General features: G+C 46.2%; 1 protein-coding gene across 2 annotated transcripts in view; it reads right to left on the minus strand.

Annotated features, from left to right (window-relative positions):
• Positions 1-14411, minus strand: part of LOC126525915 (uncharacterized) — a 64022-nt gene extending 49611 nt beyond the window's left edge. Inside the window, exons 1-3 of one of the 2 annotated variants that reach the window (XM_055067709.1) lie at positions 14206-14411; positions 13516-13577; positions 3622-3684 (exon numbers count right to left, since the gene is read on the minus strand). In XM_055067709.1, coding sequence (XP_054923684.1) covers positions 3622-3667 — 46 coding nt within the window. In that variant the 5' untranslated portion in view covers positions 3668-3684; positions 13516-13577; positions 14206-14411. Of the gene's footprint in view, positions 1-3621; positions 3685-13515; positions 13583-14205 lie in introns of both variants that reach the window. The other variant, XM_050173887.2, reaches the window with a different exon arrangement.
• Positions 14412-18878: the final 4467 nt, after the last annotated feature.

Here is an 18878-nt window from a genome sequence, read left to right on the forward strand (position 1 = left end):
GAGATGATGACATAGAGCCAATGAATGAAACCGTAACTAGGCTGGCTTCAGAAGCAGCAATCGACGTGGGAGGTAAGGCACCAAGGCAACCAGTAGTTTAAGCTCTCCCAAGTAACGAATGACCTCAATAGAGAAACGACAGACAATGAGAGTGTCGAAATCAAGAGATCAGATAGAATTCTCGTAACTGTCGAAACTTATCAACAAGGAGAAAATAAGGGATATCCGAAATTATAACGTCAGAAAGAGTGAGGAAGCAGTAAAAAATTGATGCAGCATGAAATCAGTGCAAATAAAACTTGGCATAGGACAAACCAAGATTTGTGCGCTGAAAGATAAGCAGGGTAATATCAGCAATCTCGAAGATATAGTAACAGCCGCGGTAGAATTTTATACTGACCTGTACAATACCCGAAGCAGCCACGATACCTCCATTCGAAGCAGTAATGAAAAGGTTACAGAAGCTCCTTCTATAACTAGCGATGAAGATAGAAGGGCCTTTCAAGACATGAAACGGGGAAAAGCAGCAGAAGAAGATAAAATACCAGTCGATTTAATCAAGATGGAGGAGACATAATGCTTCAAAAACTGGCGGCCCTTTATACGAAGTGTCTATCGAATTCAAGGGTCCCACAGAACTGGAAGAATGCCAACATTATATTGATCCAATAAAGGAGGACGTTACAGAATCGAAAAATTATAGGCCCATTAGTTTCCTTCCGGTGTTATATAAAATATTCAAGGAATTTATTCGCTGCGAAGTTGCCCGCCAGCTATCCCTACTCACCGCCGTCCCAGGGCCAACGCCATCCTTGGCTCCTACGTTGCGTCAGATGCTCCAGGAACAAGTGTCCGAAGCTATTCAGTCTCCTCGTGCAGCGCCACCATTGCCTGTACCTCTAAGCTACGCCGAGGTTGCAGCACGACCACCTCCATCGACTTTTTCAGCACCACCGTTTGCTACGCCGCCACGTCCAATCCTTCCAGTGTACACCACCAGATCACCGGCTAGCACGGGACCCTGGCGTACACCCGACAATCGTCCCGTGTGCTTCTTCTGTGGAATCCCTGGTTACGTGGCGCGGCACTGTCGCCGTCGCTTATGGCTTCAAGGTAATGACCAACCTGTCCGCTCCTACGCTTCGCCAGCTTCGTCCTTCTCGCCACCAAATGACTCGCACTTGCCGTCTACGACCAACGTCATCCCTTCTGCCCGTGATCGTCGCTCACCATCCCCTCGTCGCCGCTAACTTTGCCCCATGCGGCGGCGTCCGGTCCCATCGGAGCAGGAAAACTAGCTACCGCAGTTCAAGAGGCGAGAACTGCGTTCCAGTCGAACCACACAAAGCCTCGCTCTCTTCCGACGAACGTAATCGAAGTTTCTGTCGAAGGAGTCGTCACACTGGCATTAGTCAAGCTTACGGAGAGTAAGCTTGACGCCGCCAAGCTTCTCATTTTGAGTTACGAGATGGTGTTCTCTATCGTCGAAATTACGCTTCCGATGGCCGCAAATGGTTATTAGTCGTCCCCCGCCATATGCGCACAGATGTATGCTCCGCTCTCCATTCAGACCCGCAATGCGCCCATGCCGGTCTCTTCAAGACTTACGCTAGGCTTCGTTCCCGCTTTTATTGGCGTGGCACGTATAATTTTGTGCGAAAGTACATTCGCTCGTGCACAGCTTGCCAACGACGCAACCTTTCTGCCCCTCGTCCTTCTGTTCCTTTACAGCCCATTCCTTGTCAGTCCCGACCATTCGACCGCGTCGGCATCGATCTCTACGGTCCTCTTCCCTGCACATCAGCCTGCGATCGCTGGATTATTGTCGCTGTCGACCACCTCACCCTCTATGCAGAAACTGCGGCACTGCAAACAGCGACAGCCCGCGACATAGCGTCCTTCCTCCTGCATCGCTTCATACTGCGTCATGGGGCACCACGGGAACTTCTGAGTGACAGAGGGCGTGGGTTTCTTTCCGAAGTTCTTAACGCCCTTCTGACCGCGTGCCATACCGTCCATCGAACCATTACAGCTTATCATCCGCAAACGAACGGCATAACAGAACGGTTCAATCGTACTTTGGGCGACATGCTATCCATGTACATTACATCGGACCATACCAACTGGGACCTTGTTTTGCCATATGTTACGTACGCCTATAACACCGCTTCACAGGCCACAATGGGATCTTCGCCATTCTTCCTCGTCTATGGCCGTGAACCTACCTGCACGCTCGACACCATTCTCCCTTACCGGCTTGACCCATCAGAGGGCACGCCTCTGTCTGAAGCCTCCAAGTATGCCGAGGAATGCCGTCAGCTGGCCCGTTCGTTCACGGCGGAAGACCAGAGTCTCCGAAAATTCCGTCGCGATGATGAACGACCTCCCTGCACCTACCAGCCGGACTCACTAATCTGGCTTTGGATGCCTTCAAGCACCCCTGGTCTATGTTCTAAACTCGTCGCTCAATACCACGGTCCCTACCGCGTCGTCCAACAGACGACGCCAGTCAAACACGTCGTCGAGCCGCTAACGCCGTCTGCTGCCTTGAGGCGTCGCGGACGCGAGACAGTGCACGGCTGAAACCCTATTACGACCCCCTCGCTTCTCCCTTGAGTCGCCAGGATGGCTCCTTCGTCTCCAGGGGGCAGTTGTAGCGAAGAAGACTGGCGCGCCCTTGGACGCACTATCGTCATCGGCCCGCCGACGAAGAGGGGCTCGCGCTCTCGGTGTCTGACGCTCGACTGAGACGGTCGCGTTCCTGACTGTTCAATAAACTGCATTACAAAATAAATAAATAAATGTCGAGTTGAAAACTGCTTTCACTTAAACTGACTGACACGTGAATTTCGAGGAATTAGGAGACAAAATGGGCTCAAGGCATCCTGATACCATTGCATTTAAAACAAATTTCTTTAGATTTCTGCATTCACGTTCGAACGCAATTTAACATTTAGAAGTGGGGCACCCCAGAAAAATCGTTCAATGTAGTCTTGATTTTATACCGAGGTCTTTGGGGTGGCTCGGGTGTTCCTAATAGCTTGTATGCTTTAACATTTTGTTAATTATATATGCAATAAACGTAATCTTCAGTACAGTAAGAACATGTTAACAGTACGATAAATATTTTTTGGGATATTAGTTATGGTAGTATAGAGGTAGCAAAACAATAGAAGATGTAAATGAAACGTCGTCGCTAGAATTACGGAATTCAATGAGATGACGACTGCTCAATTAAAAACAGGTTAACAGAAGTCAGGTTCCTTAAGTAGTTCTCATTAATTCAAGTGCTCGACAAAATTCGCCTTCTTGGGTAACATGATGCTCAAGTAGTTGCAGCCACTGACCAAGTCAAAGTGAAAAACACAAAGACGTTTCCGAGTTCCTTGGACACCTCCTATACATAGGATTGTGGATGCGACCCAAAAAGAAAGCTCGCACGGGCTCCCTCTGTGTTTTCCACTTTGACTTGCTCAGCTACCCCAATCTCTTCAGCCATAGTTCCCATTGGTTCTTTGCAATATCCTGATTTATTTTCCAGTACTCAAATCTCACGCCATTATTTTTCTTAAAGAAAGCCTGTAGAAACATCAAAAGTTGAGGTATTTTAGTCGTATTTACGTAATATGGTGATGGCCGGCACCATGAACCAAGCAAGGGTTGTCATGACGCTGATGTTTCCACCTAGAATAGAGACCGGGAAAAAATTTTGTTACAGCGAGAACATATTAATGGGGAATTTTATTCCTAGTACGGTTACATATACTTCTGTTCAATTATGTTGTCAACTAATGAATGAATTTACTCTTCTTTATCTTTTACCCTACATTATTAACAAAGTGAGAAGGCGTATCAATAGTCGTCACCAGCAAACGGCGACAGCACCTCCTCTATTCATTTTTATCTCAAGAAAGAAAAAAAAAAGAACAAGGCTGGGTTGTGTGTCGTGAACGACATTATTAGGCACAGCTAAATACCAGTCAAAGCTATTGACTTATGCTTGTTTTTCGGCTCCCACTAGAAACTGCGCTAAAACAGAACATTTTCGTTTGTCTGCAACGCTCGAAGAAATTGTTGCGTCAATAAATAGCGTATTTCTCTTAAAGGATGAGCTTATTCATAGCGAAGAAATTGTTGCGTCAATAAATAGCGTATTTCTCTTAAAGGATGAGCTTATTCATAGCACTTTTTCTGTATACTGACGGGTTTTTTACGCTAATTTACGCACTTTTGGTAAATAATAATGGTATTCGATAAATCGATAAATAATCGATAAATAATCGTAAAGAACGCCCGAAGAAGCGTGCTTTCGATTAAATTAAGGCCGCCTTCGCCCTGGCAAGTGAAAACGGGCAAGCTGCCACCCACGAAGCACCGGCGTGAGAACGGAACGGCCGCTGCTGTCGCGCAGCGAACGCTTCGGCAAGTGCTGCGTTCTTGCGTGCGAGAGTAAATCACGTGGTGTGCTGAACGCACGCATGCATGGCGCGTGCGAGAGTCTCTCCTTAGTAATGCCTCAGTCGCTGCGTGTGCCGTGCTCAACGGGTCCGTCGTCACAATTTTTGTCACGCGAGCGACGTGCGTTCCGGGGACAGTTAAGGTTGCGTCGTGACGATAGGCCTCGTCTTCTTAATGAACGAGCCAACGAATGGCGCATAGTATTTTCGGGGAGTGGCAGACGGGAGAACGGCTGAATGGCGCCTGCGAGCTCCGCGCAATCTATTATAACATAAACCATCTCTCGCAGCATGTTAGGGCCACTTTGTTCGAAGGTGGGTCCCATACGCTTGCAACTTCAGCGGATACTGAAGGACACCTACGCTGGCGGAGAAAGTTTAGAGAGAAAAGTGGCAGAGCAGCGCGATGAAGAAGGTCTTGAGGGCCCCGAAAAGCTGCAATGGCTGGTCCTTTGACCTCATGCGAATTACGGTTTCCAGCTGCTGCAGTATCTCCTACCCAGTGAAGAGTCTTAAATTCATTGAGGAAACATTACGTGCTCTACCAAAAGTGCTATAATAATAATAATAATAATAATAATAATAATAATAATAATAATAATAATAATAATAATAATAATAATAATAATAATAATAATAATAATAATAATAATAATAATAATAAAGATTCTCTGTTGAAAGTGTACTCTTTAGCGACTTTCTTGTATATTGTCGAGAAATAGGGTCGTTTTTAATGTGCATTTGTAAACGCTGCCGTTTTGATATTCTCTATATTGTGAAAGTGCATCCTTCGCTGCTGCTTGTGCTTGCCTTTTCATAAAGGGGTGGGGCGGCCAGTGAAGTTGCCGTGACGCAGCTTTTCCTCCACTGTCTTTGCCGCTGACGTACAATTTTGGAAAGTACCAGTGTTGTAAAATGAACTTCACACTTCAACCTTTGATATAAGGACAATTGCGACAACGACGTCAGAAACGACAGCGCGATGACGACACCGGCACGTAGATGATTATATAGGCACTAAGGCTCCGCGACTACAAAAGGATTGTGATGGCACGACTCATAAGATGTTGCCAACCCGCGTTCGCATCCTAGGTGAATACAGAGTTTCTTGGAATACTGTACCTGGAACGAACTGTGCGCGTTTCTAACGGGCACTATGCCACCATTGGAATGCCATTACGTGGGCCTGCGAAGCGTGTCTCGAACGTAATTTGTCTTAAAACATACTCATTTAAGCGCATATGGTGGGTATGTTTTAATTCTGGCCAGTACCAGATAGAGTCTACGTAGACAGCTAAGAAGACAGTTTCGAGCCCAAGTAATGGAGCGCGCCTAAAATCATCTGGAATACGTCTTTGCCACGCGACGCGACTTCATGTTTACTAGTTTATAGCAATGACATGAGCATATCATAGCTGTATTTTACCACCAGTACGAACCTATATGAAAATGCTACCTTTTCTTGTAAGCAGATAACCTTCTCGTCGAGTTCTCAAGCCTTCCGCTCAGTTGCCATCCTGTCTGTAGCAAAATAGCATCCGTTTGTAGCCTTCAGTTGTCCTCGTTTGTAACCAGGTATTCCGCATCAATTTAGTTATATGCTTCGGCGCTTCGCAAAACTGTGTTCTCTAACGCCTTTGTCAGAATAGGAACGAGGCTTAAGAGGTCGCTGTCCGCTTAGCCCTTCACCTCGTCGTCTGCGGAAAGTATCGGAACATAGACAATGCTTTCTTAGAATGAAATAATCATAAATACTTTATTTGTCAGTAATACGTTTTCTGGTAAGGCTTGCCCATATTTAATACAACAAGAATTAGAGGAAACAAAAACAGACGATTGGAACTAAAAGGACCGCAGACCCTATAGTTTTTCTTCCAATTTCAATGGCCGCCGGATTGTTCACGTTCGATATAATTGTATCTGAACCTAGTAGGAGTCCTCATAATGCAACAAAGAATGGTTTTTAGATAATAAAGAAGCATCGGAATTTTACACGCTGTTCATGTAAAGAAAGAAAGAACCGCTGTTATAGACGGAACACTCTTGGCCAGACGCGCATTCATGGTGTCTTGGGTCTCCGAGAAAGATTCAAACCCGAAGCTATTACATCTCATAATTCCCACGCATGCAACAGCACGGCAGTGCCAATTTTGCATCTAGGTAATTACAGAAAACTGTATGGGTGGGTGCATCTACAAATCACGTATATAACATTTTCTTAGGCCGCAGAAGCATGATGATGATATTGGCACGGGTACTTGCTTATTTTTTTCGGGTGACCGGTTTTCGCCGTTTAACAAGTTATCGCTTAGTCCAGAGCGCGCCTGCATCTATTGAAGTTTCTCGAACGTTTTCGATGGTTCTATGTGCTGTCTGTTATTACCAAAGCTTATGTAATCTGATTGCATGTGCAACGACAATTGTGTAGAACTTTCTCGAAGACAGGCGGGCAACAGCGATTGCTCTAGAACCTTCGATGACTCATCTATAAAAGCCGACGCGCTTCAGATTTTCAGATTTCAGATAAGATTTTCCACGATCGACAACTGCGTTCGCCGCTATCATTGTTCTTTGAATGTAACTTGCTTTTCAGCTTCAAGGGGTGTACGGTAGCGCGATTAAGACGGGACAAAAGAAGACACATAGGGACACACAAAGCGCAGTGTGTCCCTCTGTGTGTCTTCTTTTGTCCCGTCTTTTAATCGCGCTACCGTACACGCCTTGAAGATGGAATACCAACAAGCCCACATTGCAACCCTCGGGGTTGCTTTTCAGGGCACAGGCCCGCCCAATAAAAAATAAAAATAAAACGCTAGTTTCGTCATTGACGGTTTTATTGCCTTCTTCACAGTCACTACTACGTGACATCTGGCGGAAGTGCTCGGTAGATGCGGTCATTAACGGTAATTCTGGCCATGCAGATTCCAGTCGGTGTTATCAGATGTCCCCAGCTGTCCGGATTTGAGGGCCTTCCCATGCAGTGTTAACTTTCTTCAACTGGGCGGCAAGGGGTCCACTCATCATGGAGTAGTTGGCTCCTGTGTCCACTAAGGCGGTGACTGCGTGGCCATCGAAAAGCATGTTGAGGTCGCTGGTTCTTGCGTTGCAGCTAGCTCTTGCCTTCGGATCACGGCTGCGTCGTGTTCATGTGTGCCTGGAGCGTGGCGTCGTGAGGTCTTCTTTTGTCGACGTATTCTTTGCTTCTAATTAAGCTTCGTCGGAATGGCGGCGTCTCCTTGATATATCGTCGAGAAAGACTTTTCGGCGTCTTTGTCGCTGGCGGAGGATCTTCGTCAGTTCGAAGAACAGCAACCACAAGTTCATGGGTTGCTGCTTTTAGTTTTCCGGATATGGGCTCGCAGACCGGCCCCGAGCTCGGCCACTGCATGGTAGGCGTTGCGGTTACAAGCAGCGGCCTGGTGACGGCTAACGGGACGGTTGTCAAGGGTTCCACTGAGTGGCGGCGAGGTAGTTGGCGATATCGCAAGGGCGTTCGCCAAACTGTGGTCGCGGCGCGTTAAATAACGGCGAACCCTCGCAGTCGGTAACGCTATCCGAAGACCGAGCGATACCGCCAGAGAGCCCTCGTAATCGCCATGCCTTGAGTGGGCTCGAAAATCAAGTCAGCATCCCGGCCTGCTCCAGCATTGTCATTTCCGTCAGCACCAAAACACCTACGGACGTAGAAGGCGTTATCGAGCCTGACGAACGTCTGCTGCTCGACCGGGAAGCTTGCGTCGCAAGAGGCATCGCTCGACCACACGGAGGAAAAATGAAAATGTTGCTCACAAACTTCAGCCAGGAGTTCAAGCACATCAACAAGGGAACGACGATCGCATACGTCGAGGAAATTCTGGAAACCAGCAATGCGTTTGTCCCCTCGGTGTCTGCAGCATCTACCTCGACGACCATAGTTACCGAATCAGACTTCGACATAAATCCAAGTCTCCCCATCAGTAATCAGCAACAGCTTTAAACAGTACAACATACCTACAATCTACTCTCTATACAACCACTCTCTCCTTCGTATATGGCACTCAAACTCAAACTCTGAAAACAGCGTATTCAATGAAATTGCTTGTCTGGTAAGAAATACAGCTACCTATATTACCCGTCACGGAGAATATTGGTCTATACCCCCTTCAAGAACCAACTACGGTTTGCAAATGACGAAAAATAAGTTACCCAGACTGCTTAATTGATTACGTGACGCTGGCATTGACATCATTAACATAACACGGTCAGAACTGTCGTTACTTATCAGAACCTTCTCCTAAATAATAAATCAAGCGTAATTTCTCTTTCATCTGTATTCACATGTGTGTCTTGTTAAATGTCTGTAATGACATCATTTTTGCTCGTCCTTTTCTTTCTCTTAATTATTCCAATATTAATCGACCATCGTATCTTTTCACCTTAATTATGCATCGTCAAGTGTACGCGATTTTCACTTTTATTTACGTATTGCCAAGTGTATCTAATGTGGTGGTGCGTACTATCTGCATTGCTTTTATTTGTCCTTATCCCATTTCATTGTTCTTTTTTTGTTTGTTCCATTATAGAAAATTCTCTTGAATTGATTGATGATTGTAATTAATATTTATATGTAATGTTCTTTGTGTACGGTTGATTACGCTACTCACTGCCACCATGTAACACGGGGGCTAAGGGCACCTCAAGCTGCCTCATTGCAGCTTTTATCTTAGCCCCCGTCATTGTATTTTAGCAATGGAAACAAATAAAGAAAGAAGAAGAAGAAGAAGAAGAAAGCTCAGAGGTCTTCTCTGACGACACAAAGACTGCTTTTCGACGTCATCGAGGATTCGACAAACACAAGTTGCAAAGCATCTCATAATAACCGTAGAGTACGCTCGACCACTCCGCCAGAGCCCGTACCGAGTTTCGACGCGAGAATGTGAAGCTATAAGACAACAAGTCGAGAAAATGCTGCGCGATGACTTTATCTAGCCGTGGAAAAGCCCGTGGACATATCCTGTAGTCTTGGTAAAGAAAAAGGACGGAACTCTACGTTTCTACGTCGAGTATCGTCAATTGAACAAGATTACGAAGACGTATACACCTCCAACGGATAAAAAATTAAATTATGGGGTTTTACGTGCCAAAACTACTTTCTGATTATGAGGCATGCCGTAGTGGAGGACTCCGGAAATTTCGACCACCTGGGGTTCTTTAACGTGCACCTAAATCTAAGTACACGGGTGTTTTCGCATTTCGTTCCCATCAAAATGTGGCCGCCGCGGCCGGGATTCAATCCCGCGACCTCGGGCGCAGTATCCACGGATAGACGACGCATTTGACTGCCTCTGCAAGGATAAATACTTCTCGTCGATGAATCTCAAAACTGGCAGCTGGCAAATAGAAGTCGACGAGTGGGATCGCGAAAAGACTGCCTTCATCACGCCAGACGGCCTCTATGAGTTCAAGGTCATGTCATAGCGAAATAAATTCAGGAAGAGGGGACACTCGGCGAAAACTGGCAACAGGAAATACGTCCCGGTAGTATTAACGCCGACCGCTTGCTGCCGCGAGCATCGAAAAAAAAAAGAGAGTTTGAAATGACGTTAACATAAATTGTTTAATTTTTCTTAATCTTTTCCCGGCAAAAGTAAAAATATCTGCGTATAAAATAAATTAAGCTTTGCGGCTTACTTCCGTTGCCTAGCGACAGGCGAATCGGCGAATGATGAGCCGGATGCATGCGTCATTCGTTAGGCACACCGCCGAAGCGAGTGAGACCGGCTGCGCATCTGAGCTTTGGCCTGTTCGATGACCCGCCTGCCTGTTTTTCTATTTTTGGCTTTAGCCTGGCTTGATGTGCTTTCCGGTGAATTCTTGCGTTCATTCTGAACTTCGACATGGCACCATTGCACTATTGGGCTACAGCAAGGTGAGAAGTTTTGTTCGACAGTCTGCGACGCATTTCAAGCAATTAGGCTTACGGCACGGAACCTAGACTTGTGACACAGCGAAAAACAGCTCGGCCGTCGTGTTACAGTTAAGTTGAATTAATGACTCGTTCTGGGAGATGTTTGCGACGCTTTATATACACCCAACATTATTTCAACTTATTTCGGTAGTTTTTTGGGCACGCTGGTCGCACCGGGCGGTGTCACGCAGTTTCGCGTGCACTGAATCTTACTGGGACAAGTTTTGGCGCTTTATTTAACCCCCAACATTATTGTAACTAATTTCGTTACTTTCTGGGGTGCTTTTCAAGTGCAGTTGCCGCGCCTGGCGTTCTTACGCGGTTAGCGAATAGCAGCTCGGCCCTATAGCACGTATAGTTTCGCGCTTTAATGCACTGACAAGACAAGTTTGTGGCGCTTTCTTTGACGCCCAACATTGTTGAAAATTGGGTAGTTTTTTTTTGTTACTTATGAGGCACGTTCGCTGCGCCGTGCCCAGTGACGCAGTCAGCGAAAAGCAGCTCGGCTGTATGGCGCAGTTTTTTCGCGTGTACTGTATGTTACTGGGACAAGTTCATGACGCTTTTTCTGACTCCCAACATGACTGTAATTCGCTGCATTTTCGGATAATTTTGAGGCACACTCGCCGCGCCTGTCGTGACGCGTCGAAAAGCAGCTCGGCCATGGTGACGAAGTTAGTTTGGCGTGTACTGAATCTTACTGCGACAAGTTTGGGACAATTTTTATTATCCCGCAACAACTTGAACCTTCTTTCGATACTCACGCTTATCGAAAACGCGACAAGCAATTGTCAAGAGTAATCACACGGGAGTGTGTTGCTTGCGCAGGCAGAACGCACAAAAGATAACGCCAAGGAGTTCAAACACCAGGGACTTGTAAATCGATAGTTATGTCTTCTGAACGAGTGAAGACAGGCTTTGCACCCACACATTTGTCTTGACTGCGAGTAGAAGGAATTCTGCGAGCGTCCAGCATGGTCTGGTTGAGGGCCTGTGTTGTGGCCACCTCTGCGTATTGGTAGCGTACTATCGCGTCGATTGCAGCAAAGTTCTTTTGGAAAGGTGCAGTAGCCCGTGTATTCGTGCTCTTAAGGTGCAGGAAGTAAGTCCCGGGAAGAGACGAGTGCTTGGAAATAGGATGTTTTCGTGGTGGGAGGTATTGTTTGGGATGAGTCGAGTATTTTTTACGCCATATATGTAAGAGCGAACTGCTTTTGTTCGTAGTGCCGCCCATTCACCACTTTCGCACGGTTCGCCTCTACACGCATTATTCGTGTGTGTTACTACGAAAGTGACACATGCTTGTAATCTACTTTCTTCAGCTGACGTCGTCCGGTGGAGATTTGTACGGGAACTACTGCTGCTTACCTGCTGCCACAACGTTGGATTAATGCACAAAAAGCCCGCAACGAGCATTTATATAGGCTAAAATAAACATTTCCTCAATTCAGAAGGCGTCTTGAGTCTTCATGAAATTACTGGTGGCACATATTCAATGGAAGCTTGTAAAGATCGTTCGCAATCATTTTTACTTAATGATAAAACGATTTAGCACAAAAACCGCGTGCGGTCGATGCTGTAGAAGCAAAAAAAAAAAGAGAGATACGCGTCGATCAGCGCAACCGGCGTAACGCGTACCAGCTAGAGTTCAAAAGGCGTGTGCCCAAAACCGCCGGCGGCTTGGTGCGCTGCAGTCAATTCGGCCGCTGGGCTCCATGGGAGTGTCCGTTCTTGTTGAATCCTTTCTCTATATTCATGCCATTCGGACCGTGCTCAGCGCCTGCAGCGTTCCAGCGCGTGATGGACACGGTGTTAGCAGGGTTGAAGTGGCAGATCTGCCTCGTCTACTTAGGTGACGTCGTCGTTTTTTCTGCAAGTTTCGACGAGCACTTGAGACGCCTTGAAACAGTACAAAAGACAATGAAGGCTTGCGGATTCACTTTGAAACTGGAAAATTGTCACTTAGGGTACGAAGAGCTGCTGTTCATGGCACACGTCATCAGCAAGTCTGGAGTACGCCCCGATCCGAAGAAGACAGCTGCCATCGCAAAGTTACAGCCGCCCGTCGACAAGAAGGGAATGCGTAGATTCCTTGGCGTGTGCGCCACTGACCGCGTTTCACCGTTTAACAAATTTTATCGCTCAGTGCAGGACGCCCCTGCATCTGTTGAAGTTTCTCGAATGTTTTCGATGGCTCTATGTGCTGTCTGTTGTTACCGAAGCTTGTGTAATCTGACTGCATCTGCGACGAGAATTGTGTGCAACTTTCTGCAACACACGCAACCATCAGCGATAGCTCTGGAACCTTCGATGGCTTATGTATAAAAGCGGACAAGCTTGACCGACAGATCAAATTTTCGACGATCGCCGACTGTGTTCACCGCTAGCGTTGTTCTTTGAGTGGGGTCATTAACGGTAATTGTGGTCGTGAAGATTCCAGTCAGTGTTATGAGGGCACCCCAGCTGCCCGGATTCACGGCTTTGCTGCCTTCTTCACCGTCAGACATTAATTGTAACACCCGACAGAAAAACTGGATGGACTACACCTAACAGCTGTTGCGCGAAAAGGTGACTTTCGCTTGCACAATGCGAGTCAGCGGGCGTCGGCAATTGGCATGATACGCAAAAGGGATGGCTGCCTATCCCTAAGTGCGCTCAAGTGCACTTCATGAATTTCATTTTAAACGCTGTTTTCCCATAACGTTTAGCTCTAACACATAACCGGTGAAGGGAGGAAGAGGAAACAGCTTTATTTGATCAAATTGTTTTAGTGAGGGGTGGCTACTAGGCAATGCCTTATAGCCACCTCCTCTGCTCTTTCAATGGTCCGAAGCTGAACCTCCACGCTCGGGTCCCGGAGTATTGCTTCCCACGCTTTAGGCGATGGACAACGGTGTAAAACCTACGATTAACTTTGAACCCAATTGAACGTTCTTACCTTGGATTGAAATCTTATGTGTGTATTTTTGCAGCTACTTCTTTTCCTCTTAACTGCATCGGTCTCCTTAACTTTCGACCAAGCGCATGCACATCGGCTATAGCAGAAAAAAAAGTAAAAGAAAAAGAATTGAAATACAGGTGAAAGTACAAATGGAGTTCTTGTGTACTCACCCGAAGTTTCTTAATTGTCAAGAAGTACATATGCAGACCAAGAAGATGGTAGAACACCGGCCCTGCGCTTCATGTTGAGAATCAATGCGTTGCATGCTTAGGCACAGGTATGCACGTCTTACATTTGATAGAAGTTGTATGCTCAACTCGTAGCGTGTAAAGGGCAGTGCGCTTCTATAACTTGCTGTTGCAGTCAGTATTTTGACATCAGGGTTCCTAAACCTGCCCTGTGTGGGAATGAAGTACTTATGATTCTGCTCCGTGCAATGACTATAAACTGGTTACGTTCCGCAATGAGTCATGTAATAGTGTTCACGAAGGGAATTAGTTTTTTGGAATTTAGTAGGTAGAAGTAAATTTATGAAAAGCTAGCCTCTCTGCAATTTGCACTACATAAAGCTCATTGTTCGTGCTATATTTCGGAAATGCGTTTCGATAATCTCAATCAAGAACCGCCGCTCCGTTCTACAATCGTTCGAGGTACGCAAGGCATCGCGAAATATGATCCTCTGACACGTAATGCCCATAATTTTGCAGAATAGATGCTGAGAGGATTTCTGTGAACATCATCGAAATGAAAATCAATCAGCAAACCTGGTTGAGTCGCCATAAAGCTGTATCTACACTGACTATTAAACTGTCCGATCGTTTATTGAAAGCTTAGCATCCGTAAAGCAGAGAGTCGCTCACCAGATTCCTCGTTGTCGCGTACGTGTGCCATGCAAATGACGATACATCGCGATGTTCTGCTACTTAAAGCGAGCACGTGGGTTGAAAACAACGGCGAGACGACCTGGCGATGAAATGCCATCAAGTCACGATGTTGCTTCTGGGATGTCATTCATCGCAGCGACCGCGTGCAGTCGTCCTGGCACGACGGCGCAGCCACGATTCGCTCGTGACGCACGCGAGGGGGAAGAACGGTCCTCGAGGAGCCGCAGCTGCGTTAGTACTGCGGCTCGTGGCGAGGCTTTGTCCTACTCGCCTCGCATTCTGAGGCACATTTCGCGAGGGAATTGAATCAGGTGCGTGCTTGTCTGTTCTTTGCCTTGCGTCGGGAGCAGCTGACGACGAAGGAGGGGCCCGAGGAATCAAACAAACAGGCAAGAAAACGTTCGCATTGTGTTGCCTTGTGTTAACGAACCTATAGTAAACGTGCGACTAACTTAGCAGTGAGTTACTCCTTCGGAAGCTGGCGTGACAGGGGAGATGCAGTGTCTACAGCAGCAGCTCGAGGAGTTGTACGGCCTCTTTCTCGGAATCCGTGACTCCGAATGCTAGGATTGCTCTTTTCAGGAACCGCCTTTCCATGTGCGAAGTCGTGAGGTGGTCACAAAGCGTCTGAGAGCTCATTCCGAAATGGCCATTGTGAAATACTTAGCAAGAGCTGACGCGTCTGGCGGATGTTGCCACTAAAGTGTTTCTGAACTGAGGTCGGAGCCAAAAAAGAGGACAGTGAGGATGACAATGCCGAGATACAGCTGCACAGCTATTATCGAGACTTCTGCAGGTGAGCCTTGTACAACGAGCATGAGATATCGCCCTTAAACGGCAATCTCCCCTTTAGTTGAAAAAGAAAAAAAGCAGAAGTTCATGTGCACGTTTTTTTTTTCGTTCTTTTATGTTGTGCCTCATCTTGAACGGTCACTCGCTCGGGTGATCAATGATGGGTGAAAAAAATAAAACAAAATTGGGGCACCTTCTTTCTGTTTATTTTGTACAGTGCTGGCAGAATAGGCCAGCGCCTCTTGTAGTTTATGTAGATAATAAATTGCGGCAGTGGTGATGCGAAAATACTGAATTTTCGCAGCAGCACTTGCAAATGAAAGTAAAGAAAGTAACCGATTGTCCTATTTTGATTGTTTCTAAAAATGTGCAAGACACTGTCCTAAGCTGCGATATTAATGAAATTTAATGACTTCTCTCCGTGGAAAACGTAGTTCTACCGCATTTTATTGTCTTAAGACATGAAACTGACATAAGTAAAAAAATGTCAAGACTAATAGAAATTATTCAGTGGGATTTATCATGTTTACACGATGCTCAGCGTGCGAGAACTCTGCAGAAACATGAGATATAAGAACTTAACTATTACATGCCTAACATACCTGCAAAGCCCGCATATAGTCGCTTGAAAAATATACCTCATGTAAAGCATCGCAAAAACAATAAAATCGGTGTACAATAAATACGCTGATGATGATGGTAGGATTGAACGGCCTTGCGTCAAGCTGGCGTTGACACACGATAAATTTGAGAGCATTTTGGAGATCACGCGTATACTTGAAAATTTGTAAAGCTGGCAGACGATGATAAGTTTGTGCAATAATAGCCAATATAGGATACAGATTTTATTTCCGGCACGGCGTTCCAAATGCAGCCTGCGTTTTTGTCATCTGCAAGAACGCATTCAGTGCACACAGATGTGTAACGCTGATGCAATATATTGCATTGTTCATTTTCTTATCGGTGTCTGTTGTTATCTGTATGATTCAAGATATCGAAAAAGACTCAGATTATCCATCGCGACATTTACTAAAACGTTGATCTTCAGTGGGTCCTCGGAAAATTATAGGTGAGAGGGCTAGTGTTCCTGGGATGTATAGTAATTGAATCAACGCCACCCATAGCTCTAAATATGCGTGGCCTTTCTATAACGCTGTCAGAACACAAATGAAATCAGCTGCTAGGCGGGTTCTTCTTTTGCATACGAAAGCGTAGTTACGTCACTACCTGCTTCGTATGCTACAGTTGCCGCTACCCCACAACTGCAGCTTATGCAACCATAGTCTGTGGACACGGCCGTGACAATGTCGCCTCAATTACCGTTATTCGTGCAGATTCTGCTTGGGAGCTGCTTCGTCCATCACAGATCCGTGGGATGGGCCGATGGCGGGCACCGCTCCGTGCATGCACCGCTGGTCTCAGCTTCCTACATCGAACCCAGCCGTCTTCACGGCGCAAGCTCCATTTTCTGCGAGCCGTGGCTGAATCTGCACACGGACAGCATCTACTGCGCACCATTTACGGGAACCTTGACGTCACCAGGTCCATACCGGCTTACCAGGCTCTTAGGCTTAAAAGACGCAGCGCCAGCAACGATTTTCACTGGACACGGTGGCACGGCCGAGACAATGTGGCCTCACGTGCTATTTTGTTCGTGCCGTTTTTGCCAGCCTTCTGGATTCCTCGGCGCACTGCCTGGAGAGCGTGATGGCCCGGAATGTGTCAACCGATGCAAACCAACTTGCCGATCACCGTGGATGCATACGGATTGCCCTTCCTGTCTTTCTGCCGAGTGATAATCTAGGCTTGTTGGCTGTGCCAGCGCTGTTCTCAATCGTCTATGCTGACTCTCCACCGGGTCAACAAATCGTTGTCAAGGCCAACTTGGTGACGTCATCAGCATTGGACATAAAAGACCATAGCTGACGTGGTGCTTCTTTATCGTGCAGGTATGTTACTTAGACAACGCGCATTGTATACCTTCAGATAACCGTCACTTGCTGCTGTTTACTTGCCCACATACCGTTGTATCTTTATTTGTTTCCGTTGATACTTGGCTTGTGCACTGTGTGAGTTGCTTGTGCTTAAGTGGAGACGTTGAGCTAAACGTGGGACCGTAAGGGTACTTCTGGCGGAAATTCTGGCACTGGCTCTGGAACACCTGCGCTATTACCGAGTGGTGATGTGGGCGGTTCCGATAGCGACTCGGCATCCACTTACAGCAAAGCTTCCGTTTCTGCCATGTTTTCCAGACTGCTGGCTGGAGAAAATAAAATAGCACAGGACATTGCTGATTCTCCTGTTAATTCGCGTTGCGAGGCTGTTGAGTTGGGTCTTAACGCTCTTGAGGCATCCAGTACTGCATATAGTGTAGCTAAAAAATGGTGGATGAATTAAAAAGTACAGTTCATTCTCTTGGTGAGAAGGTGATTAAGTTCTCGGTTCAGAACGACGACCTAGAAAATAGACTACGCTGTAATAATTTGATTCTGCACAGAATTCCCGAATCTACAGATGATAATGGGGCATTAGTCAACGTTGTTATACAATTTTTCACTGTAACCCTTTGCATGGACTGCCCACAAATTGAAAGGTTTCATAGGATCGGTAGACGTAAGACAGGCCGCACCCACCTCATTGTTTTGAAACTTCTGGATCTTTGGGAGAAAACTCAAATTCTTAAAAACGCGCCTAAGCTAAAGGGCTCCGTCTAACACATATCTGAGGATTATTCAGACAACGTACAATCTATCAGAAGAAAGCCTTGGGAGGCGACCAGAACTTACCGCAAGAGCGGCTCCTCCGCGCGCAGAGTATACGACCTTATTGATAACGTGCGTTATAACTAGGAAGCGCAGACTAACACGATCGTGCAGTCTCGTAATCACGATACCAGGGCGTCTCCTTCAGCTACTGCTTCTAATTGTCGATGACGCCTACGTGACTTCCCCGAAAACCTCCGCATTTTAAACGTTGACGGGAAGTTTAGTCAGCAAGTTTATTGATTTCTTGTCATAAAATTTGTCCTACTTCCCCCATATCATTGGAGTCACGGAAACGTGGTCTCATAGTTAAATTTACAATGCCGAAGTATTGCTACCAGGCTTTAATGTTACAAGAACTGATCGAACAGAAGGTGGAGGCGGCGGCGTTGCTTTATATTTACACTCCGACTTAAAATTTTCTGTGCTTGATGCTCCTTCTCAAACTTAGTCGGTTTGGTGTAAAGTTTATTTTGAGTCATTGACTTTTGTTGTTGGTGTCTTTTACCGCTCACCTAACTTGATCAGAGCCTTTGGTCTTCTTGAATGAATTCATCCAAGAAATGGCACCTCGTTCGCCAAATCTAATATGCATGGGTGATTTTAATGTCCCCGATATACACTGGTCGTCGTAATTTCGGCTAGGCCATGATTCCCAACTGTACAGAGAAGCATTCAACTTTTCAGACTTCCGGCCTAAAGCAAATAGTCAGTGATGCCACAGGAGGCACGTTGATTTTAGATCTTGTTTTTTTTTCAGCCCTAGGGTCTCTGATTATGGTTACGAATGTGCTGTCGTTCATGGCATATAGGGTCATGAAGCGGTCTTTGCATCCATTTCGTGCCCTATACCGAAAGCCCGATATATTAATTCTACTTTTCGTGATATGAACCATACTGATGATGTTGATTTAATTGATACACTTAGTGCTTCCTTTCGCCATATTGAAGCAATTAGTCTTTTTGATGATGTCGATACTTTAACTACATATTTTAGTGATCTCGTTGCATTTTGCATCACGCGTTTTTTACCGTTAAAACAAAAAAGACGAATTCAGAGCTGCGTTGGATCACATGGGAAACTTTGCACCTGTC

The sequence above is a fragment of the Dermacentor andersoni genome, chromosome 8 (genome assembly GCF_023375885.2).
Source record: "Dermacentor andersoni chromosome 8, qqDerAnde1_hic_scaffold, whole genome shotgun sequence".
NCBI classification, from domain to species: domain Eukaryota; kingdom Metazoa; phylum Arthropoda; class Arachnida; order Ixodida; family Ixodidae; genus Dermacentor; species Dermacentor andersoni.